The sequence below is a fragment of the Globicephala melas genome, chromosome 10 (genome assembly GCF_963455315.2).
Source record: "Globicephala melas chromosome 10, mGloMel1.2, whole genome shotgun sequence".
Classification (NCBI taxonomy): domain Eukaryota; kingdom Metazoa; phylum Chordata; class Mammalia; order Artiodactyla; family Delphinidae; genus Globicephala; species Globicephala melas.
Genome location: NC_083323.1, coordinates 51,488,569 through 51,513,572, shown reverse-complemented (window position 1 = coordinate 51,513,572; position 25,004 = coordinate 51,488,569). Strand labels below are relative to the sequence as shown.

At 42.0% G+C, this 25,004-nt stretch overlaps 1 protein-coding gene and 1 long non-coding RNA gene across 3 annotated transcripts in view; one reads left to right on the top strand and one right to left on the bottom strand.

Annotated features, from left to right (window-relative positions):
- The first annotated feature begins 258 nt into the window (after positions 1-258).
- LOC132597908 (uncharacterized) lies at positions 259-1,145 on the top strand. The gene is made up of 2 exons (XR_009565394.1): positions 259-375; positions 437-1,145. It is a non-coding gene; the product is annotated as an uncharacterized lncRNA (long non-coding RNA).
- Positions 1,146-1,389: 244 nt separating this feature from the next.
- Positions 1,390-25,004, bottom strand: part of GNS (glucosamine (N-acetyl)-6-sulfatase) — a 52,563-nt gene continuing 28,948 nt past the window's right edge. Inside the window, exons 10-14 of one of the 2 annotated variants that reach the window (XM_030866391.2) lie at positions 22,476-22,577; positions 16,341-16,448; positions 15,000-15,110; positions 13,431-13,591; positions 1,390-4,133 (exon numbers count right to left, since the gene is read on the bottom strand). In XM_030866391.2, the coding sequence (XP_030722251.1) occupies positions 4,058-4,133; positions 13,431-13,591; positions 15,000-15,110; positions 16,341-16,448; positions 22,476-22,577 (558 nt within the window). In that variant the 3' untranslated portion in view covers positions 1,390-4,057. The remainder of the gene's footprint in view (positions 4,134-13,430; positions 13,592-14,999; positions 15,111-16,340; positions 16,449-22,475; positions 22,578-25,004) is intronic. The other variant, XM_060305828.1, reaches the window with a different exon arrangement.

The window sequence follows — 25,004 nt, the reverse complement described above, 5'->3', positions numbered from 1 at the left end:
CAGAGAGAGAGCAGAGTTTAATAGATGTCTTCAAAGCCACATCTTTGAAACCTTGACTCTTTGACTAATGAGCTTTGTGAGCTTGGATAAACTGAGCTGAGGAAAGCAGCTTGTTGGCAGAGCCATTTTTATCACAGTAAATACTAATTACAACCACTCTATGTATTTCTCCGCCCTTTGAGGACCTATCAGCATCAGTCTGAGGGGCAGGTGGTGAAGATATATAAGATCTCAGGTGTCACCAGCAGAAGGTGGTAATGAAAGCTTCCTCTCAAAGACTAAGATTTAGAAGCATCTACTCTGTGGTACTCTTGAAGCCGGCTCCCATGTCCCACATGCAAATCTTATATAGTAATTCCTAGGCCATCAGTAAAGGTGTCTGCACAGTGTGTTCAGCTTGGGGCCTTATATAGTAGTTCCTAGGCCATCAGTAAAGGTGTCTGCACAGTGCGTTCAGCTTGGGGCCCCTAGGTTCTCTGCTCTTGCCACTACAGACTTCAAGGTACACACACGACTAGCCCTTTAAACCCATGGCAGGCAGAGAAAGGAGGTGAAACAAATACTCAATCTGTGGTGTTTGGTTCTGCAGGGCAGGGTACAGTCTCAGTGGAGATGGTGGGGGGGCTACATATTAGAGAAATGGATTTAGTAGAGTCTGTACTTACCCTCACTTTGAGTCTAAGTAAATAAATGTTCTCTTCCTTGGTGGCTTGATACTGTGATACACTCAATTACTTGTTTTTCTGATAGTATAGTAGTCTGGAAACTTTATGGTATGGGTATCTTCTAACATCTTGTTTCTCTGCTTGGTCTTCAGAACTTATAAGAGGCAACCTACTAGGTCTGGGGTTGGCAAATTATGCTTTTTTTTTTTTGGTAAAGTTTTGTTGGAACATAGCCATGCATATTCATTTGTGTTGTCTATGGCTACTTTTGTACTGAAGCAGAATTAAGTAGCTGTGATAGACACATAGCCTGCAAACCTAAAATATTAACTATCCCTTTAAGAAAAAGTGTGTCAACTCCAGTAGGACTTACTTCTCATTTAGGGCAGTGGATCACATGACTGAACATCAAGGCAAGGCACCTTTGACGGTGAGCTTCCTTTATCTAATTTAAAGCTGGTCAAGGTAAGTTTTTTTTTTCTCTCCAAACTGTAAATGCATAAAGATTTATCAGTAAGGATTTTCTACATGGTGCTCATTCAGGGATACTGGGCAGCAGGGACCACACATATACACGAACGAGGTTTCCAGGTAGGGACTATGGTACCCAATGCAGAACAGTCCATCTCCAGTACTAGGTGAGTGATTAAAACATTAAACAGTATACAGCAAAGAACATTTTGTCAAAATTACTACTTGTGGACTAAAACAAAGGACACATTCCCACTAGAACAGAAATAAATTTTAATTCATTGAAAAGTGCAGCAGTGAACAGGGTCCTTCAAAGGGCACTTCCTTAGTCAAATGACTGAGATGACACAGAGCCAGGGCAGAATAACTTCTAAGAACAGATGACGCAAACACATGAATTCACAAATTCACTTGGACCTAAGCGGTGGTGAAACAAAAGACCCAAATATTCCCACCTAGTTCCACTGGTGGATCAGTTCAAATACCCTTTGCTTTCTCTTAATAAGGATCCTGGGACAATTTTATCTTCTTTCATTAAAACGCTCGTCCTTAGACACAAAAATATAACCTTCCATGGCTATCATTACTATGTTGTACAAAAACCCTACTGTTGTCAATTAAAATGTATTTTGCAACAGCACCATTGGTCAAATTCAAAGATACTGAAAAGGCATGCCCTACTTTGTAGTTGTAGGGAATGTAATTTTACTTGCGGGAGAGCTTTGTAATAGGAAATCTTATAAGGCAAAATCTCTATTCTTCCCCAAGACCTCTGTTCGTTCCTAATGGTTACAGTTTTCTATTACCAATACATATGGACCTGGTCTTCTTAAAAGGGAAAATAATCAAAATTCAAATCAGTACAATTAAGAGAGAAACAAGGCAAGCCTCTTGCAGTGGGGCCCTTGTACATATCATTCTGAAAACTTCCAGTGCATTTTGTGGTCTGCTAGTCTAGAAACTGAGGTCTCTTTATGAGAGATGATTTTAGTGTAGATCCATAATGCAACCAGTCCACGAGAAAAAGTCAAATTAGAGGCCATTCAAAAATCAGGGGTACAAAAATAAAAGGGCTTCACTGGCCCTGCCTGCCCCCCAGACAAAAGTCTGATGCATGTAAGAGCAGTGGGACAGGAATACTATCAGCGGCTGATTTGTGTCACTCTTACTACGTCATCTGCTTTCAGGAACGAGCATCATAAAACTGAATAATATGACATCACAGTAGAAGACCTGGTAAGAGTTGTTTTCTCTTTATTCAGGAATAACCACGGTCAACTTCCATTAAGGTGGAAGCTGACTGACTGATGAATGTGAGGACTCAAAAGTGCAGAATAAAGCCAATGCCCATACTCAACATTGTAGTTTGCTTTTAGTTACAAAATTGTTAGAATTTCTTTTCCTAAAATGGTCACAGCAGAGGTATTCGTTTCACTTGCCCATTTCACCTCTAAATACCACCACAGTTACTGGGATTGTATGAGGTAAAGGAATAAACCCCATGGCTGTTAACCCAACACGGCTATCTGGAATTGTGATAGAAAAGTTACTTATGGCCACGTCTTACAAAGTGCTTAAAGCTCAACCTAGGACCTTACATAAAGCTAAAACCACTACTGCCTGAGTTGAACAGGTTATAAACCACGGTTCCTCCTCCTCCCCTGCTGCCACATCACCAATTAACCTTCTTGTGAAGAAAACACAAGAAATGGGATTGGTCTTCGAGCCAAGAGACAGAAATGCAGGTGTTCTAAACAGTGAGGAACTCTCAAGAAGATCGGGTTTCGACAGGGGAAGAGTGCATTAGGCCCAAGTTACACAAGACTCCAAAAACTCAAGAAGAAGTTTTGCTGAAAGGGAAGAAGGTAAGTAGTTGGTACTCTGCATCAACTCTAAGGAATTCTTACATCTTATAACAAATGAACAGAATGTCAGCAATGTGCAGAGGGAGTCTCACAACTTCACACATGGGACTAGAACCCAGGCTCCCTGCCGGACAGGCACTTACTACACCCTGATTTATAGCCCTTCAACCTGTTAACCAGAGAGCCCTACCTACAGAAGGCCCTCAGAAAACACAACCTTCACCAACCCTTGGAAGTTCTTCTCTGCTGAAATACTTAACCCACTTTATATTTCAGATCCGAGAAAGGGAAGTACCAAGAGAAGAGACATTCCCCAGACACCCCTGCTGTTCACTGGCACTCCATGTGATTAGCAGCCACTGGAAAGTAGATGTCCATCACCTTCGGTAACTACCTGGAATTAGCCTTCACCAAAAGCTTGCTACTGTTCTATTTCAACGTAGCACCAGCCCAGAACTGCCAAAAAATGAACAGAGCTTCACTGATGGGTTTTGAATTTGTGATCCATTGTGATGGATGTTATAAACAGTGTATTTCTACTGATCTAAAAACAATGGTATTTGTTCTTAATCAGAGGGTTCAGCTCTGATGGTTATGCTTCAAGCCATGTGATGTTAGTATTTTTGATAGTGACGTGTTCAATCTCGAATGCTATGCAGGTCCTCTGATCTTAGGTCAAGCTGTATACCAGAAACCTCGCCCCCCTAAAGCATTGCCATTTATCTGAATGGATTTACAAATCTAGACTTTGACCACATGGGGAATAATCAAGAACTGTGGCCCCAGCACAGAAAGGGTTTGGTGAGAACAAAGACCTCAGGCGTATCATCATCAGTTGAATAAAGGGACCAGGGACAGCCACTCCTGACACACAGGCAGAGTTCACAGTTTAACACACTGCACAAGGAAGTCAGCTGATTGGGTTGCTTTTTCAAACAGGACTTAAAAGCCAGTCCAGAAACCCTTCCAGGCATGGTCTTGAAGACTAGCTACAGACACACCTACTACAATCACTTCATCAGAAAGAGGCGTGCAAGGGATCCAACCGCAGAGGTGCTACAGATGTTTTGAAAACCTTCGAGTCCTGACACTGCCATGGTTGTTGAACATGAGACGAGGGTCAAACCTGTATCTGGGCAGAGAAAAAGAAAAAAACAATGTCACATTAACTACAATTAGCCATTGAGTACTTCATTCAGAATATTAACTGGAAAGAATGGCAGGAAGGGATACAAAAGGAAAAATTAAGTCACCAGAAGGGGATCTAGTGGGAAAGTCTGTAGTACAAAGCAAGAGTACTTAGTAATTAAGAGCATTTCCATCGTAAGTCAGCAAGCACAAAATAATATAGTGGAAGTGGAGAGGAGAGGAGAAACAGAAGTAAGGCTAATCCTGAAAGGGGTTAGGAGGAAAGGTTTGAGCTTACTTTTTTGGGAGGGGGCGGGGGCGATCCCTCAACTATAAAGCAGCCTGGGGAAGAGTCTAGTCCTTCCTGAAAGCCCTTCCAGCATTTTCAAAGCCCTGTCTTCTTTCTCAGTTTAGATACACAGACTGTGCTGGGTAAGAACGCAGGTCTGCACCTGACGGGAGCTTGAATCTGGCTCATCATGAACTTAGGTAAGTCATCGCCTCCTCTGGCCACCAACAAAACAGGAAGGCAACTCATGTAAAATATATGGCACATAAAATCACTTACTTCCCACCCGTGGGGAAGTAAGAATGAGTGCCAGTGGTAACTTGAGTTGAGACCTGGCAGACATGAAGAACACAGACCGGGGATTTCTCTGGTGGTCCAGTGGTTAAGACGCCGAGCTTCCACTGCAGGGGACACGGGTTCCATCCCTGGTTGAGGAACAAAGATCCCGCATGCCTCAGGGCGTGGCCAAAAAAAAACCCCCCACAGGCTGGCTGGACTTTGTGTGATCTGGAAATAACATTGTATTTTACTTTGATCTGCTACCTTTGGTAACAGATACTAACTCTTAGTATTATTTTATAGCAGGGGTTGGCCAAGTTTCTCTGTAAAGGGCCAGATAATAAATATTTTAGAGTTTGTGGGCCACACGGTCTCTGTCCCAACTACTCAACTTTGTCGCTGAAGTGCAAAAGCAGCCCCAGGCAATACATAAATATCTGTGTGCACTGTATTCCAACTGGTGGCGTCTGGAGTGGGCCTGTGATATCTAGTCTGCTGGCACCCACTCTAGAAGATTCTATCGGCCTAACCGTTTGGTAGGAAAGAAAACCAGGTGGAGTTTAAATAGCTCAGGCTAACATCAGCAAGGCCAGCATCTAGAATCTTAGTGATAAGCCTCCAGAATGTGTGCAAGACAGTTAGTTATGGTTAAAAAAACAAAGGAATTTCATGGAAGAAGTCTTGAGAGAGTAAGGTATTGTTGAGACCATTTGGACTGGGTATGTGACTTAGCCCCATGAAAGCCTCTATATAAACCTCAAGATTCTGCCAGGTGGGTGTGGAGATCTACTCATCTTGCAGCTGCCCAAGACAAGCCTCTCATACAAGGACACTGAGGCTTGTTCAGTTAAGATAATGCACCAAAGATCAACAGCTGTTTTGAGGACGGAGATAAGGTGGCGGAGAAGAGGGATGTGAGCTCACCTCTTCTCATGAAAACACCAAATTCACAACCAACCGCTGAGCAACCATCGACAAAAAAACCCTGGAACTTACCAAAAAGATATCCTACATCCAAATGCCACAATGAGACGATAGGAGGGGTGCAATCGCGATAAAATGAAATCCCACACCTGCTGGGTGGGAGACCCACAAACTGGAAAATAATTATATCTCAGAGGTTCTCCCGCAGGAGAGAAAGTTATGAGCCTTGCATCAGGCTCCCCAGCCTGGGGATATAGCACCGGGAGGAGGAGCCCCCAGGGCATTTGGCTTTGAAGGCCAGCAGGGTTAGACTGGGACAAAGAGAAACTCCACTCTTGGAGAAAGGTCTCGTGCACACCAGGACCCAGGGGAAAAAGCAGTGACCTCACAAGAGTCTGGTCTTAACCCACCTGCTGGTACTGGAGGGTCTCCTCTGGAGGCGGGGGGAAGGGGGTGGCTGTGGCTCACTACAGGGACAAAGACACTGGTGGCGGTAGTTCTGGGTAGCTCACACTCATTGGTGTGAGCCCTTCAGGAGGCCGCCATTTTCTCACCAAGACCTGGCCTCACCCAACAGCCTATAGGCTCCAGTGCTGGGATGCCTCAGGCCAAACAACCAACTGGGTGGGAATACAACCCCTCCCCATCAGCAGACAGGCTGCCTAAAGTCTTCCTGAGCCCACAACTGCTGGCTAAACACACCCCTTGACGTGGCCCTGCCCACCAGAGGGACAAGACCCAGCTCCACCCACTGGGCAGGCACCAGTCCCCACCTCCCCACCCCTCCCAAACAGGAAGCCTGCACAAGCCTCTTAGACTGGCCTCATCCACCAGGGGGCAGCAGCAGAAGCAAGACAAACTACAACCCTGCAGCCTACAGAATGGAAACCACAACCACAAAAAGTTAGACAAAATGAGACAGCAGAGGGAATATGTCCTATATGAGGGAACAAGATAAAAACCCCAGAAGAACTAAGTGAAATGGAGATAGGTGATCTACCCAAAAAACAATTCAGAGTAATGATAGTAAAGATGACCCAAGATCTTGGAAGAAGAATGGAGGCACAGATGGAGAAGATAGAAGAAATGTTTAATAAAGAGCTAGAAGATCTAAAGAACAAACAGAGATGAAGAATACAAAAACTGAAATGAATAATACACTAGAAAGAATCAGTAACAGTAAATGAGGCAGAACAACAGATAAGTGAGCTGGAGGACAAAATGGTGTAAATCACTGCCACAGAACAGAACAAAGAATGGAAAGAAATGAGGACAGTCTAAGAGACCTCTGGGACAACATTAAATGCACTGCATTATAGGGGTCCCAGAAGGAGAAGAGGGAAAGGGCCTGATAAAATATCTGAAGAGATACTAGCTGAAAACTTCCCTAAAATGGGAAAGGAAACAATCACCCAAGTCCAGGGAGTGCAGAGAGTCCCAGGCAGGATAAACCCAAGGAGGAACACACCGAGACACATATTAGTCAAATTGACAAAAATTAAAGACAATGAAAAAATACTAAAAGCAGCAAGAGAAAAGCAACACAGAACATGCAACGGAATCCCCATAAGGTCATCAGCTGATTTCTCAGCAGAAACTCTGCAGGCCAGAAGGGAGTGGCACAATATATTAAAGTGATGAAAGGGAAGAACCTACGACCAAGAATACTCTACCCACCAAGGCTATCATTCAGAGTTGACAGAGAAATCAAAAGCTTTACAGACAAGCAAAAGCTAAGAGAATTCAGCATCACCACACCAGCTTTGCAACCAATGTTAAAGGAACTTCTCTAGGCAGGGGAAAAAAAAAGGCCACAACTAGAAAATTAAGAATGAGAAAGCTCACTGGTAAAGGCAAACATACAGTAAAGGTAGGAAATCATCCACACACAAATATGATATCAAAACCAGCAACTGTGAGAAGAAAAGAGTACAAATCCAGGATATTAGAAATGCATTTGAAATTAAAAGACCAGCAAATTAAAATAATCTTGTATATATATACAGACTGCTATATCAAAACCTCGTGGTAAATACAAACTGAAAATCTACAGCAGATACACACACACAAAAGAAAAAGGAATCCAAACACAACAATAAAAAGTTGGGCATCAAATCAGAAGAGAACAAAAGAGGAAGGGGAGAAAAAAGATCTACAAAAGCAAATCCAAAACAATTAGGAAGATGGCAATAAGAACATACATATTGATAATTACCTGAAATGAAAACGAATTAAACGCTCCAACCAAAAGACACAGACTGGCTGAATTGCTACGAAAACAAGACCCATATTATATGCTGTCTACAAAAGAACCACTTCAGACCTAGAGACACATACAGACTGAAAGAAAGGGGATGGGAAAAGGTATTCCATACAAATGGGAATCAGAAGAAAGCTGGAGTGGCAATACTCATATCAGACAAAACAGACTTTAAAATAACACCCCACTTTCATCGATGGACAGATCATCCAGACAGAAAATCAATAAGGAAACACAGGCCTTAAATGACACATTAGACCAGATGCACTTAATTGATATTTATGGAGCATTCCATCCAAAAGCAGCATAAGATACACTCTTTTCAAGTGCACATGGAACATTCTCCAGCACCTATCACATGCTGGGCTACAAAGAGAGCTTCAATAAATTTAAGAAAATTGAAATCATATCAAGCATCTTTTCCATCCACAACACTATGAGATTGGAAATCAACTACAAGAAAACTGTAAAAAGCACAAACACGTGGAGGCTAAACAAAATGCTACTAAACATCCAATGGATCAGTGAAGAAATCAAAGAGGAAATCAAAAAATACCTAGAGACAAATGAAAACGAACACACAACGATCCAAAACCTATGGCATGCAGCAGAAGCAGTTCTAAGAGGGAGTTCATAGCAATAAAAGCTTACCTAAGGAAACAAGAAAAATCTCAAACATCCTAACCTTACACCTAAAGCAACTAGAGAAAGAAAAACAAACAAAACCCGAAGTTAGTAGAAAGAAATCACAAAGATCAGAGCAGAAATAAATGAAACAGAGATGAAGAAAACAATAGAAAAGATCAATGAAACTAAAATCTGGTTCTTTGAAATGATAAAACTGCTAAACCTATAGCCAGACTCATCAAGAAAAAAAGGGAGAGGGCTCCAATCAATAAAATTAGAAATGAAAAAGGAGAAGTTGCAACTGACACCACAGAAATACAAAGGATGATAGGAGACTACTACAAGCAACTATATGCCAATAAAATGAACAACCTGCAAGAAATGGACAAATTCTTAGAAAGGTACAATCTCCCAAGACTGAACCAGGAAGAAACAGAAAATATGAACAGACCAATCACAAGTACTGAAATTGAAACTGTGATTAAAAAATTCCCAATGAACAAAAAAGTCCAGGACTAGATGACTTCACAGGCAAATTCTATCAAATATTTAGAGAAGAGTTAACAGCTATCCTTCTGAAACTATTCCATTGAAACTATTCTCCAAAACTGCAGAGGAAGGAACACTCCCAAATTTAATCTATGAGGCCACCATTACCTTCATACAAAAATCAGACAAAGATACCACAAAAAACGAAAATTACAGGCCAATGTCACTGATGAACATAGATGCAAAATCCTCAACAAAATACTAGCAAACCGAACCCAAAAATACATTAAAAGGATCACACACCGTGATCAAGTAGGATTTATCTCAGGGATGCAAGGATTTTTCAATATCTGCAAATCAATCTGTGATGATACACCACATTAACAAATTGAAGAATAAAAATCATATTTTCATCTCGATACAGAAAAGCTTTTGACAAAATTCAATACCCATTTATAATAAAAACTCTCCAGAAAGTGGGCCTAGAGGGAACCTACCTCAACATAATAAAGGCCAATGCCTACATTGTTAGGCCTACACCTAACATCATACTCAATGGTGAAAAGCTGAAAGCATTTCCTCTAAGATCAGGAACAAGACAAGGATGTCCACTTTCTCAATTTTTATTCAACATAGTTTTGGAAGTCCTAGCCACAGCAATCAGAGAAGAAAAACAAAAGGAATCCAAATGGGAAAAGAAGAAATATGTCACCGTTTGCAGATGACATGACACTATACATAGAAAATCCTAGAGATGCTACCAGTAAATGACTAGAGCTCATCAATGAATTTGGTAAAGGTGCAAGATACAAAATTAATACGCAGAAATCTGTTGCATTTCTATACACTAACAATGAAAGATCACAAAGAGAAATTAAAGAAACAATCCCATTTACCATCACATCAAAAGGAATAAACCTACCTAAGGAGTCAAAAGACCTGTACTCTAAAAACTATAAGATGCTGATGAAAGAAATCAAAGATGACATAAACAGATAGAAAGATATACCATGTTCTTGGATTGGAAGAATCCATACTGTCAAATGACTATACTACCCAAAGCGATGTACAGATTCAATGCAATCCCTATCAAATTACCAATGGCATTTTTCACAGAACCAGAACAAAAAAAATTTAAATTTGTATGGAGACACAAAAGACCCTGAATGGCCAAAGCCATCCTGAGAAAGAAAAACAGAGCTGGAGGAATCAGGCTCCCTGACTTCAGACTATACTACAAAGCTGTCATCAAAACAATATGGTACTGGCACAAAAACAGAAATATAGACCAATGGAACAGGATAGAAAACCCAGAGATAAACCCACGTACATATGGTCACCTTATCTTTGATAAAGGAGGCAAAAATATACAATGGAGAAAAGACAGTCTCTTCAATAAGTGGTGCTGGGAAAACTGGACAGCTACATATAAAAGAATGAAATTAGAACACTCCCCAACACCATACACAAAAATAAACTCAAAATGGATTAAAGACCTAAATGTAAGGCCAGACACTATCAAACTCTTAGAGGAAAACATAGGCAGAACACTCTATGACATAAATCACAGCAACATCTTTTTTGATCCATCTCCTAGAGTCATGGAAATAAAAACAAATGTGAACCAAGGAAACCATAAACAAAACGAAAAGATAACTCACCGAATGAGAGAAAATATTTGAAAAACAATGTGACTGACAAGGGATTAATCTCCAAAATTTACAAACAGCTCAAGCGGCTCAATATTAAAAAAACAACCCAATCCCAAAATGGGCAAATCTATATACACAGCCTTTTTTTTTTTTTTTTTGCAGTATGCGGGCCTCTCATTGTGGTCTCTCCCATTGTGGAGCACAGGCTCCGGATGTGCAGGCTCAGCGGCCATGGCTCACGGGCCTAGCTGCTCCGCAGCATGTGGGATCTTCCCGGACTGGGGCACGAACCTGTGTCCCCTGCATCGGCAGGTGGACTCTCAACCACTGCGCCACCAGGGAAGCCCTCCAAAATGGGCAAATCTAAATAGACATTTCTCCAAAGAAGACATAAAGATGGCCCAAAAGCACATAAAAACATGCTCAACATCACTAATTATCAGAGAAATGCAAATCAAAACTACAATGAGGTATCAACCTCACACCAGTCAGAATGGCTGTTATCAAAAAGTCTACAAACAATAAATGCTTGGAGAGCCTGTGGAGAAAAGGGAACCCTCCTAAACTGTTGGTGAGAATGTAAATTGGTACAACCACTATGGGGAACAGTATGGAAGTTCCTTAAAAAACTAAAAATAGAGGTACCATATGCTCCTGCAATCCCACTCCTGGGCATATATCTGAGAAAACCATAATTTGAAAAGATACATGCACCCCAATGTTCAATGCAGCACTACTTACAATAGCCAAAACGTGGAAGCAACCTAAGTGTGCATCAACAGATGAATGGATAAAGATGTGTGTGTGTGTGTGTGTGTGTGTGTGTGTGTGTGTGTACACAATGGAATATTACTCAACCATGAAAAAGAATGAAATAATACCATCTGTAGCAACATGGATGGACCTGGAGATTATCATACTAAGTGAAGTAAGTCAGACAGAGAAAGACAAATATCATATGATATCGCTTATATGTGGAATCTAAAAAAAAAAAAGTACAAATGAACTTATTTACAAAACAGAAATAGACTCACAGACTTAGAAAACAAACTTATGGTTATCAAAGGGAAAGGGGTGGGGTGGGGTGAGGGATAAATTGGGAGTTTGGGATTGACATATACACACTACTATATTTAAAATACATAACTAACAAGGACCTACTTACACAGGGAACTCTACTAAATATTCTGTACTAACCTAAATGGGAAAAGAATTCGAAAAAGACAGATATGTATATATAGCTGAGTCACTTTGCTGTACACCTGAAACAAACAAAACACTGTAAGTCAACTATACTCCAATATAAAATAAAAATTAAAAACAAAAAACAAAAAAACCAAACCTTGCCTGGAAGTCAAGAGATCTTGCTAAATCAGTTCCAAACGGTTGACCTTTGGGCAAATCACAAGTCCAAGCACTATTTCCTCATGTGAAATTTACCTGTTTGGGCTCTAAGGGCTACAGGGGAATTCTATGGTTGAGTCCTTCTAACACTTAACGGGGCTGCTGCATCTGACCTTCTGTGGCCCAACATTACAGTCCAAGATGTCCAAGTCTCATGACCCTCTATGCAAGATTTAGTTAGACGCTGGCTTTAAATTCCTAGAGTCAGTCAGCGACTGCTATAGACATCTAACTTTATTTAGTTTGGTAAAACATTCTGAGCAAAGTAGCTATTAGAAACTGCAAAATCAGCATGTGTCAGTTAGAAGTCTAGTGCTTCTATCTTAGAGAATGAACTTCCTGTTTCAAGGAACTGTCACCAAATGAGGATCCATTTCACTAACTTGGAGGAAAGATTAAAGCTGGGTGGTCAGAATGCTTGATCAGTTACTAATTACACATTAACAAGAGTATCCATGTAAAAGTTAATTAGCTTAAATGATATAAAATTATGATAAGTACTACATTTCTTTAGTAAAGAGTCTGCAATCCCCTTTCTCTACGCATTCACATACATTCCTCACTGATTGGGATTGAAGATACCACTTCACGTGAAGGTAGCTAAATAATTTACTAGTTTCCATCAGCTTAGGACATCATTCTTCCCTCTCTCCTACAATCAGAGTATAAGAACTGAAATAATCCTTTCCCAATGAAAGTCTGATTTTGAATTTTATAATCTTCAAGCAAAAAATGGCAGGCTTCTTGCCACATACAGCTCAAATGCATGGTGTGCTGACAGCCACGTTACTGATGAAAAGTTACTGTTTAAGAGGAATGAGAGTAGGAGGAACAGAGCTGACTTAGTAGGTGAGCGTTAAATATCTTTCCAACCCTCATATGTTACAGCGGGCTTATTTATTTCGACACTTGAGAGTTCATACTTTCTGTTTCATTGTGTGTATTTAATATATTAAATTTACTGGCAAGTACTCAAGTTTCTGTAATTGGGGCTTCTGAGAAAGGAAATGAAAGCATATGCTCTCAGAAGCACTAGGGAACAGGGTAGCCCTGGGTCAGCTTACACTAAAGCAACCCCACATGTCACCAGTGCAATCAAGTGGTACCATGACAAGAATCGCAGGGAGGAAGAAGAGCCCCGCGTGGTATGGGCAGGGCTGCGCCTCCAGCTATAGCACCAACTGGCTGTGGAGAGCAGCTCGTTTTCCCAGCACAACTGGCTGCTGCGCTGGGACGCAGTATTCCCCTTGTAATGCAGAACAGAGAGAAACAGCTCAGCTCAGAGCAAGGAGGACCCATCAGGCTCCCTGTGCCTTTAAGAATGGCAGGACTGCTCGAGACCACGGAACAAAGTTTCTGAGGAGGATGCAAACTTACCCGGGGTCAAAGATCCCTGGAGTGCGGCAGGTTGGTCCAGAACAGGACTGTAACATCATTAGCCGATAGTTCATCTTTCCTAAAAGCTCTGGGTCTATACTTTTAGCAATGTTATTGATTTGGTGTGGGTCTGCAGTCAGGTTATAGACTTCTACAAACACCTACAGGAAATGAAAAGATGGAGGCAAGAAAAAAGCAAGGGTTACATTTGAAGAAATACTCATGTGAGTTACTTCTAAATGGGAATGAAGGAGGCAGATTAAAGACCAAGGCCCAGGAGAATATCATCGGGTCTCAAGGTTCTCAAAAAGCCCAAGGGTATAGAGGAGACAATGGAGCATCTGTTCTGGGGGTTGAACTGCTTTGGGTCTGTGGCCCACATGCTGGAAAGGGGCCTCCAGGATCCCTGTGCCTTCAGGCAGTCAGGAGGGGAAAGAGGAAGAAGCTTATTACCTTCTGTAATTAAAGGAGAGAACGGAAGGCAGGACCCTCAAATGGCAAGGGCTCAGAAACTATACTTAGTAATGAGGTTACTGAGTGAGAGCTGACATTTGAAGTTTATCTTTGCCTTACAATTGAGAAGATTCAAATGAGAACAGATACTAAAGTCCTCTAACCTGTGTTATAAAAATGTTAAGTTTTCCTATTTTAAAAAGCAGTTTTGGATAAATAACACCAATTGAGGAAAGATACAATATTATTTCTAAAATTAGACACGTCTAATATCACTATTTCCCCCTAATCTGTACTTTGTTCTCCAAACTGGAGTTAGTGATAGGCTAAGAAGATGTATACTGTAGATAAATTTTGCCTATAAAGGCTTCAAGTAGCTGCCCTCGGACTATCACTTTTAAAGCAGAAGGAACCGAGTTTGAGGGAAGCTCTTTTGCTTGTTGTCCGAAGTGCTCAGAAGCTACAAATAAATAGTGAGCGAGTCAATTTCTGAGAAACACGATGAGCACCGGCTCCATATGGCAAGATGCGGGCTGCCAGATGGGGTAGGTGCGCGCTCGCTGATAAACAGTGAGAAACCACACGGGACGGCAGTCAGTGTGATCCTTCAGATAATCCAGGCTGATCCCGGCTGGCTAAAAGCCACCTTCCTCCAAGGATGCTGCCTTTAACCTGCTAATCTATTTGATCAGCACTGGACTACACTGTGGTGGTGACAGAAGGGTCTGAACCAAGCTGGTTGCCAAGAAACTTTCTAAGAGAGGCCCCAGCTCCTTTCATCTCCATAGAAGTTGAGGCATCTTACCTTCACCCCAAACTATCAGGGAAGCAAACAGACCAGGCATGTAGCATCCTAAAAAAGTGAACTGCGTGTGGGTGTACGTGTGGGTGACGGTGGGAGTGGAGAAAACCCCACCCAGCAAGGTGAGTTAGAGAAGTCAAGTATGGCCTTGTGCAATCCTATTTCCTTAACTGATGGGAACCCAAGGTCAAGTACAGATAAGAAACCCATCCTCCCCAGGAAGCATCCTTGGAATTGTTCTTCTGCCACGAAGTTCAGCCAACAAAGCACTGGCAGTAGACACAAGGGGTGGGGGAGGCAGCAGGCCCTCTTACCTCCTGGTCATCAAACTCGCAATACTGTAAATTCCACATTTCTGACATGGTCCTCACACAGGCATACGTGTTGTTATATGCATCTTCACACACACAGTCTGGGAAACATTGCTGTAGGGACATTTAAAAAGTTAACTGAAGAGCATTCGCCTATAGTAATGAATGCGACTTGCTTTACCACGGGGGCCCAGTTGGCTCAAGCCAGACATACAACTGGACAGAAGTGAGGAAACCTTTCACAGAGAAGTAAATCAAAAGTAGATATGAGGCTTTGTTCCTTACTGAGGGCTGACTGGATTAAGGAACATGGGGTGTGGCTGTTTCGTTTGTAGACTGTTGCCATCCCTGCCTGCTATTCTCCTGACAAGAATTAGCTGTAATGAACACCTGTAAAACGTATGGGTTGGTAAGGAGAAGAAATCAATACACGGATGAGTCAGTACGAAGGTACACTAGGATCTTTCATCCTAAAGGGTTGGAGAAAAAGGCTAAAATGAGCTTTGTGGAAAGATCTGTAAGTAAGTTGTTTATGAGTGCTCTTATCACCAAATAGGACTTAGCTTTTTTTTTTTTTTTTTTTTTTTTGCAGTACTCAGGCCTCTCACTGTTGTGGCCTCTCCCGTTGCGGATGCGCAGGCTCAGCGGCCATGGCTCACGGCTCAGCGGCCATGGCTCACGGGCCCAGCTGCTCCACGGCATGTGGGATCTTCCCAGACCGGGGCACGAACCCGTGTCCCCTGCATCGGCAGGCGGACTCTCAACCACTGCGCCACCAGGGAAGCCCTAGGACTTAGCTCTTATTCCATCCTATCTTCCACACTATCTTTTGGTTGGTTCTTCACTATATTGTAACACTCTGGTGTTCGGCTTCCATTTGGAGTTGACTCTCCTATTTCCCATTCTCTAAAGAGGGGCTAATGTCACTGTTACCACCTGAACGACCAGCTGGCTGCCACCAAATCAAGACACTTGCCATGGCATGGTTACAGGTGGAAACCCCGTCTCTCTGTTGGATGCCACTGATAACATCCCTAATGAAACACGGTACCGCGACTGGGAAGGGAGGAAAAAGAGGAGGGGGTACTGATAAGGTAAGAAGATAAGCAGATACGTGAACTTGTTCCGAAAACTGGAAGAATTCGAAGTGCGCCTTCTGACAACAGGCGGGAAGCATCATTTTTCAGGATTATTTTTACCTCTATCTCCTGATCTCCCAGAGTCAAGTAACAAAGTGACAGGAGGAGGACTCAGATGAAGAGTTTCAGCACTTGGCACATCTAAACCAACGCCATACTGTGCCGTCAGTGAGAAAGCTACTAAGCCAACCCGGGCTACACTCACGGACACTCCAGGACTCAGGGAAGGACACGTTGGGTCAGTGACGTTACGGCCTTCTCCTTGATATTCCACCAGGACATCCGATCGCCAAGTCAGATTACTAGCTCCTTTCTAGAAGGAAGAGCAAAAGTGGTTTCTGTGAGGCATGTAGACTGTGATAAAGATGTCATTCATTAATAGTGTTAATTCATTCTACTGCGACAGGGGACTTGGGAGTCAAAACAGATTGGACTGTTCGTTCAGTAACTGAAGGGAATGACTAAAACAGAGGCATTTGAAGGCTACCGAATATCATGTTTGGTATTTATAGAGTCCTCACAAGTGATGTAAATTGCTTTGAGCATTTAATAGTTATCTCCCAAGACTACTTCTGTGAAGCAGGTCAGGAGCTAAACAAGAATCAAAGTCACAGGGCAAGGTGCTGAAGGTTCAGATCAGAATAAACAATACTGTCTGCAAACCCTGTAAGGGCTCTTCTAAGCTCATACTGAGAAATTCAACAGGGCTGGTGTGCTAAGGACTGTATTAGGGTTGAAGTACTTCTTGATGGTCAGAATGAAGATACCATACATGTATAAACTCATTTACTTTTTGCTGCACATCAGTGGAGCAGAAGGAAAGAAGCAGCAGCATTTGCAATGGGAAGGCTTAAGACGTACACAGATGGTGAAAGGAGGAAGGATCTAGGAGTAAGAGGGAGTTTGGGATCAAAAGAACAACATGAGCACAGGATGGAAGCAGAACACCTGGTGGTACGGGTTCCTGATATCCAGCTTTCAGACAAGGAAGCAGGTGGAGAGGCAGGCTGGTACCAAACAGAAAAAGGTCCTGATAGCAGGCTGCCCACTTGTTCTACAAAGAACAGCAGGTGATGGGAAGGAGGGGTGGGGAAGGGGGTTTGAGCAGGGAAGTAACACAGTTAAGGCTGTGCTTTAGAAAAGTCAGCCCAGCAGCCGCAGAATCTGGAGATGGAGGGAAGACAGGCATGGGGAGGCCAGGTTAGAAGGGGCTCTTAAAATGGTCTACAGCCTTAGTAGTCAAAGTCTGGTTTGTGGTCTATCAGCAACACCTGGGGGCTTGTTAGAAATGCACCACCTTAGGCCCTACTGTAGCCTTAAGGAGCCAGAGTCTGCGTTTTAATAAAATCCTCTGGTGACTCGTATGCACTGTGAAATTCGAGAAACACTGCTCCAAAACAACGTGCTCAAAATGTGCCCCCAGCAGGATCAGCGTCTGCTGGGAATGTGTTACAAACACAAATTCTTAATTGCCCCTGGGGGTGGGGAGTAATCTGCGTTTGAACCAGCCCCACAGGCACTGCTGATGAATGCTAGTTTGAGCACCACTCTTCTAAGGACCGGAGTGGACCTATTTAGCCTGGTGAGCACAGTGGGGAATGGGTGATGGCCTGCACAAGGCCGCAGAAGAACGTATTTCCTAATCACTATTCTACGATGAAACCGGATAATCCTGTGCCGATGAAGGTCTCAGAAACCGTAAGTCACAGGAGACTTCAGAGGCTGCCACTCCCCTGTAAGGAACCATTCTGCCAACCCCGAGCCACAGAAGCTGGGAGTCAAGGGAAAAGCTTATCTGTCAGATCTGAGTGGACCTCAAAACCCCACACTTAAATGTCAAAGTATGTAGGGGTAAAAAGAGTGCCTGGGAGATCTAGAGCAGAGGCCTCTAACTGGGCTGCAAATTAAAACCACTGGGGGAGACGTGAAAATCCCAAGGGCCAGGTCACATCTTGGGCCAATTAATCAAGCTCACCGGGGCTGGGACCCAGGTGTTAGTATTTTAGTTTCCCAGGTGACACTAACGTGCCACCAAGTTTAAGACTGATGGTCAGGAGGGGTCAGGTCTGTGGCTTTATAGTCTCTGTTGCAACTATTCAATTCCGCTGTTGTAGCAGGAAAGTAGGCCAATCAATACATACCTGGAGGAGCATGGCTGTGTTCTGATACACCTTCATCTACAAAAACTGGGGGTGGGCTCGACTTGGCCCACAGGGGTTTGCCAATCCCCTGGTCTATAGCAGCCCTATCCAGCAGAACTTGCTGACTGAAATGTTCTATAACTGTCGCCCAATACAATGGCTTCTGAGCAACTGATACGTGGCTAGTGCCACTGAGCAACTGAAGTTTTCATTTTATTCTAGTTAATTTAAATAGTCTCACGTGGCTAGTAGCTGCCGTATTAGGGCAGAGCTAGAGGTATAACAGCCACAAACTGCTCTGCAGCCCTAATACATCAGAGGTTTCACTGGACCAACGTCCAAAACAAAACAAGGCAAAGAGCCATTTCCAAAACTTTGCAGAGAAATTAACTATGAAATAACATAATGATTTCAGCCCTGTAGTGAAGGCTTTTTTTTCCTAATTAGAAATAAATAAGGTATACAGGTTAAGATTTGTATGGGAAGAGTTAAGAAATGTAAATTTCCCTCTATCTGATCCATAGATTCCTTGTAATTCCAGCCGAAGCCCAAAATGATTTTCTAGGCCATCTGAAAAGCTGTTTTTAAAGTTTATAGGGAAGAGAGGGAACCGCCTCTTAGGATACCCCTGAGAACAATGAGACAGGTGTGCCCACGCAAAAATTTAATTATACAGCTTTATAACAAGATAAAAAGATACTGGTTCAGGGAGAGACAGATCTGTAGAATAGAAAAGACAGCTGAGTATTTACAGAGAAAAAAATGAAACTGGATCCCTGACTCCTACCACGGAAGAAAACCAATTCTAGATACATCAAGGACTTGAATGTAGAGGCAGAACTACAAACCTTTCAGAAGAGAATTTGGGAGCATTGTTTTCTGACCTCAAGGTTCAGAAGCATTTTTATAAACAAGACACAAAGAACACTAACCATAAACTGAGATGATTTACACATTCAACTCCTGTGTTCTCATACCTTAATGTAGGGAAAAGACAACAAACAGCAAGAATATAATGGGCAAAAAGAGGCATTTCACAAGGGAAGAAACACAAAAGGCATAATGAAAGATGATTCACTGATCAAAAACCCAATTTCAGAAAATGGGTAAAGGATGTGAATAGACCTGTCTCCAAAGAAGACATACAAATGTCCAATAAACATATGACAAGATATTCCACATGATTAGTCATTAGGGAAATGTAAATCAGAACCACAGTGAGTACCACTCACACCCACTAAGACATAATAGAAAGACTGGAACAGCAAGTGCTGGCAAGGACGTGGAGAAACTGGAACCCTTTTACACTGCTGGTGGGAATATATAAAACGGTGCAATCACTTTAGAAACAAGCCTGGCAGTTCCTCCAAAGGTTAAACATAAAATCACCACGTGACCTAGCAATCCTACTCTTAGGGATACACTCAGGAGAATGGAAAACATTCGTTTGCCCCCAAATTTATACACAAATGTTCACAGCAGTATTATTCACTATAGTCAAAAACGGGAAACAACCCAAATGTCTGTCAACTGATGGGTGGATAAATGTGACACATCCACACAATGGAATATTATTCAGTAATAAAAAGAAAAGTACTGATACATGTTACAATGGGGATGATCCTTTTCAGCCAATCACAAGAGACCACATACTGTGTGATTCTATTTCTAGAAAATGTCCACAGTAGACAAATCTATAGAGACAGAAAGTAGATTAGTGCCTGCCCGGTGCTGGGGGAGGGAGCAATGGGGGAGTGACTGCTAATGTATTTGGGGGTTTCTTTTTGGGGTGATGAAACTGTTCTAAAATTAAGATTATGGTGTGGCTGTACAACTCTGAATAACTGTAAATTTTAAACTTCTGAATTGTATAGTAAGTGAATTAAGCTGTTAAAAAAATGATTCACCTCATTAATAAAGAAATGCACAGTAGAACCAAATATAATTTTGATCTTTTTCACCCCCTAGATTGGCAAAAATTAAGTAGTTGGACAGTTTCATATAGAGCAAAGGGAATTCTCCTAAGTTACTGGTGGGAATGTAAACTGATGACGATTTTGTACAATAACTCGGTAATATTTGTAGGAATGAACGTGTGAGGTTCCTGTAACCTTGGTGCATATACACATGCTCACTGGGAAACATGTATGAGAATGCTATAGAAGCAATGTTCCTAGAACAAAACTGGGAACATCACAAATGTACACTGACAAAAAAACATGATTAAGTAGTGATGCATTCCTTCTCACAATGGAATATTAGGCATCTGTGAACAATATGGATCGATTTGCAAACAATGATGAATTGAAAAAAGTCCTGATTACAACTGGTAGAGTATCACTTTTACAGTGCAAAACAAGACAGGTATTTTTCCCCCCAAGACAGGTATGTTGTTTAGGGACACATCCACGATAATTACTAAAAAATAAAAGCCAGAGATTAACAACCATAAAATTCAGAAAAGCGCTCATTTGTATGGGCAGGTAAGGGGTGGAATGGGGAGGAGCCCATAGGAAGATGCATCAGTATGGGGAATATTTCAGTTCTTAAATGGGGTGATGGGTTCATGGGTATTTCTTGTGTTTCATAACTTATGTGAGTTATGGGTATTCTCTTGTATGAATCATATATTACCTAATAATAAATTGTGATAGACTCAGACAAATCAATGAGGAAGAGTCATCTATAATGAGTACTGATCCTTCAAACTTCTCTATGCTTAAACATATTTACCTACATATTTAATGAGAAAGATGCTGTTTTGAAACTTTTTCTCCCTATAGAATGTGGTGGGCATCTTTCCAAGTCAGTGTATACATACCTACATCATTTAGTGTTGGTTTAATAGTCTATTGTTTAATTGTGCCACAATTTGATCAATTCCCTACTGTATATTTAGGTTTTCAATATTCTTCTATTAATACATGTAATTTTTTTTTTTTGCGGTACACGGGCCTGTCACTGTTGTGGCCTCTCCCGTTGCGGAGCACAGGCTCCGGACGCACAGGCTCAGCGGCTATGGCTCACGGGCCCAGCCGCTCCGCGGCATGTGGGATCTTCCCAGACCGGGGCACAAACCCGTGTCCCCTGCATCGGCAGGCGGACTCTCAACCACTGCGCCACCAGGGAAGCCCCAATACATGTAATTTTTATACTTAGCTCTGGGCAGTGCTAGGCACTACGTACTCAAATATTTCCTTTTTTAAAATTTCTTTTTATTTATTTATTTTTGGCTGCATTGGGTCTTCGTTGCTGCACACAGGCTTTCTCTAGTTGCAGCAAGCAAGGGCTACTCTTCGTTGTGGTGCACGGGTTTCTCATTGCATTGGCTTCTCTTGCTGCAGAGCATGGGCTCTAGGCACATGGGCTCAGTAGTTGTGGCTCATGGGCTCTAGAGTGCAGGCTCAGTAGCTGTGGCGCATGGGCTTAGTTGCTCCGTGGCATGTGGGATCTTCCTGGACTAGGGCTTGAACCCGTGTCCCCTGCACTGGCAGGCGGATTCTTAACCACTAAGCCACCAGGGAAGCCCCCTCAAATATTTCTTGAATGAATTTTGTTTTCTTAAAATAAATTCTCAGATGGGACTGCTTGACGTGTATTTTGCAGTGATAGGTCTTGTTAAATTAGCCTACTGATAGCTTATACTGATTACACTTCAATGAACAGAGTCTGAGTAGCTTTCATTTTCTCAAACTTCTGTAAATACAGGGTATTAATCTTTTTAATCTTTGCCAGTTCTACAGGAGATAGAGGCCTCCTTTCGTTAAGCATTTCTTTGATCAGCACTGAAGCAATTTTTTGTCACTGACTTTGGCCATTTTTAATTCCTCTGGGAGTTGACTATTCACTTCTTTTGCCCATTTTTATACTGGGATATTAATCTTTGCTTTTAAGAACTCATCTATTAAAACTAATTACCCTTTTTCACATATGTTGCAAATATTTTCCCAATTTGTCACCTGTTTTAATTTTATGATGGGGCTTTTGGGGGAGAAGGGAAAAAGGGAGGATATAGAACTCTGTTCATGTGTGTCCCGTCTTTTTTTAAGAAAACTCCTTCCCACTACAGATAAGAGAAAAAGTCTATCCTCTGCTCCCCTAATTTAACAGCTTTAAGATGTAAATTTTAAGTCTACTTATATAACCTGGAATTTATTTCAGAATCTTGGCTCAGGCCTGATTTAGGGCTTTATACTCACCAAAATGGGCAAGAAAGACATCCCATCCATCTGTGTCTTATTCAGATTGTAGCCAGCGATGTCCAAAATAGTAGGACCCAAGTCAATGTTGGCAACGAGCAGCTATGAGAAAAAAGAAGAAACAGTCAGTTGATCTAGAACACAGTTTGTCCCATTTTCCTTTTCTATCTATAATAGAGTTCTCTTCCCCGCAACCCACCTGTGAGACAAACAGCACTTACTATTATCTTTTGTACAACCCATACTTCCTATTGCATATATTCAAATATAACTGTAATAATTTAAAATACAAAACATAAAGCCTTATAAAGTTTATAATACATGCTCCTGGGAAGTTAATGTTTATTCTACCCATACTGTTACCATCGATAAAAACATTTTTCAAGATTCCTTTAGGATTGCCTTGAGTCTGTTATGAACGCTGAGAAAAATGTCGGGCTATTTTATACAAAGTGTTTTCCAACTTGATTATTCTTATTAGTTCACTAAACTTGACTTCAAATTGACTCCTGACGTTTTTTAAAGGCTCAAAGGTTGAATGCTTGTCACCAATGAGGATGTTAGCCTTTTTTTTGAAGTGACAACACTGGTAAGGAATGTTTGCAGTAGTTTTTGAAGACTGCAGGAAACTCATCCCAACAATGCATCAGTAAGTTTCCTTAAAGAGCACAAAACTTGGATGTTTTTATTTTTTTAATTTATTTTCCTTTTTTCTTTCTTTCTTTTTCTTTCTTTTTTTTTTTTGCGGTACACAGGCCTCTCACTGTTGTGGCCTCTCCCGTTGCGGAGCACAGGCTCCGGACGCGCAGGCTCAGCGGCCATGGCTCACGGTCCCAGCCTCTCCGCAGCATGTGGGATCTTCCCGGACCGGGGCACAAACCCGTGTTCCCTGCATCAGCAGGCGGACTCTCAACCACTGCGCCACCAGGGAAGCCATTATTTTCCTTTTTTTAAAATAAATTTATTTTATTTATTTATTTTTGGCTGCGTTGGATCTTCGTTGCTACACATGGGCTTTTCTCTAGTTGCGGAGGGGGCTACTCTTTGTTGCAATGCACAGGCTTCTCATTGTGGTGGCTTGTCTTGTTGCAGAGCATGGGCTCTAGGCGCACGGGCTTCAGTAATTGTGGCACACGGGCTTCAGTAGTTGTGGCTCACGGGCTCTAGAGCACAGGCTCAGTAGTTGTTGCACATGGGCTTAGTTGCTCCGCGGCATGTGGGATCTTCCTGGACCAGGGCTTGAACCTGTGTCCCCTGCATTGGCAGGCGGATTCTTAACTACTGCACCACCAGGGAAGTCCCAAAACTTGGATGTTTTTAAACAAAGGTTCTAGAAATTAAAGACACTGTCCAGCATTTATACCTTGCCATATCTCCTTGATTTATTGGACTATTTTTCTTCTGTATACAATACCGCTACCAGGCCTAAACCAGCATAGTCCAAAGTCCAATAGGGATAGAACAGGAGTCATACGTGTAATTTAAAATTGTCTAGTGACCACATTAAAGTAAAAAAAAAAAAAAAGAGGTGAAATTCACTGTAAATATTTAAATATTACTATTTCAACATGTAAGCAATACAAAAAAGTGATGAGATTTTACTTTAAAAAAATTTTTGAACCAAGTGTTTGAAATCTGGTATTTTACAATTATAACATCTCAATCTGGACTATCCCATATATGTTCTGGCTCAAGAACCACATGAACTTTTGTAGCAGAGTCTAGAAGTCACGTGGTCACAGGCTAGAAAAAGCCTTGGAGTGATGGAGACAATCCACCAGGGAAACGAAGGGAACTAGTGTTCACTGAGCACCTATTCTGGGCCAGTGCTTAATGCTTATCCTCATTTAATCCTCCCCACAGTCCTAGAAAGCAGTATTTTCCCCATTTTACAGATGAGGAAATGAAAGAGAAGTAACTGACACAAAGTCAGCAGGCTGTAACTGGAAAAGCTGTTGTTTACTGGAAATAAATAACAGTCTTCAAAACTGTTGAGAGGGACTCCGCTGGTGGTGCAGCGGTTAAGAATCCACCTGCCAATGTAGAGGACACGTGTTCAAGCCCCAGTCCGGGAAGATCCCACATGCGATGGAGCAACTAAGCCCGTGGGCCACAACTACTGAAGCCTGCTTGCCTAGAACCCATGCTCCGCAACAAAGAGAAGCCACCACAATGAGAAGCATGCACACCACAACGAAGACCCAATGCAGCCAAAAAAAAAAAAAAACAAAAACTGTTGAGAAAACTCAGATCATCTCAGGAGAAGCCAAATGGGGATTAGAAAAAAAAATCTAATCCTATTACTTTTAATTTAAAAACAAAACCAAAGTACAGACATGAAAGGCAAGAAGCACTGTTCAGAGCACTGTTCAGTAGCAGCCAGGTTTCCTGGACGGCTCCTGGAGGGCAGAGTGATACACATATCCTGGCTCTGAACCAATCAGTGTAACTCTGCAGCTGTTGGAAATTACCCTTCAGTGGCAGGCAGCTCACGGGAAAAGCAATCCATATGTTGCTGAGGATAAAAAA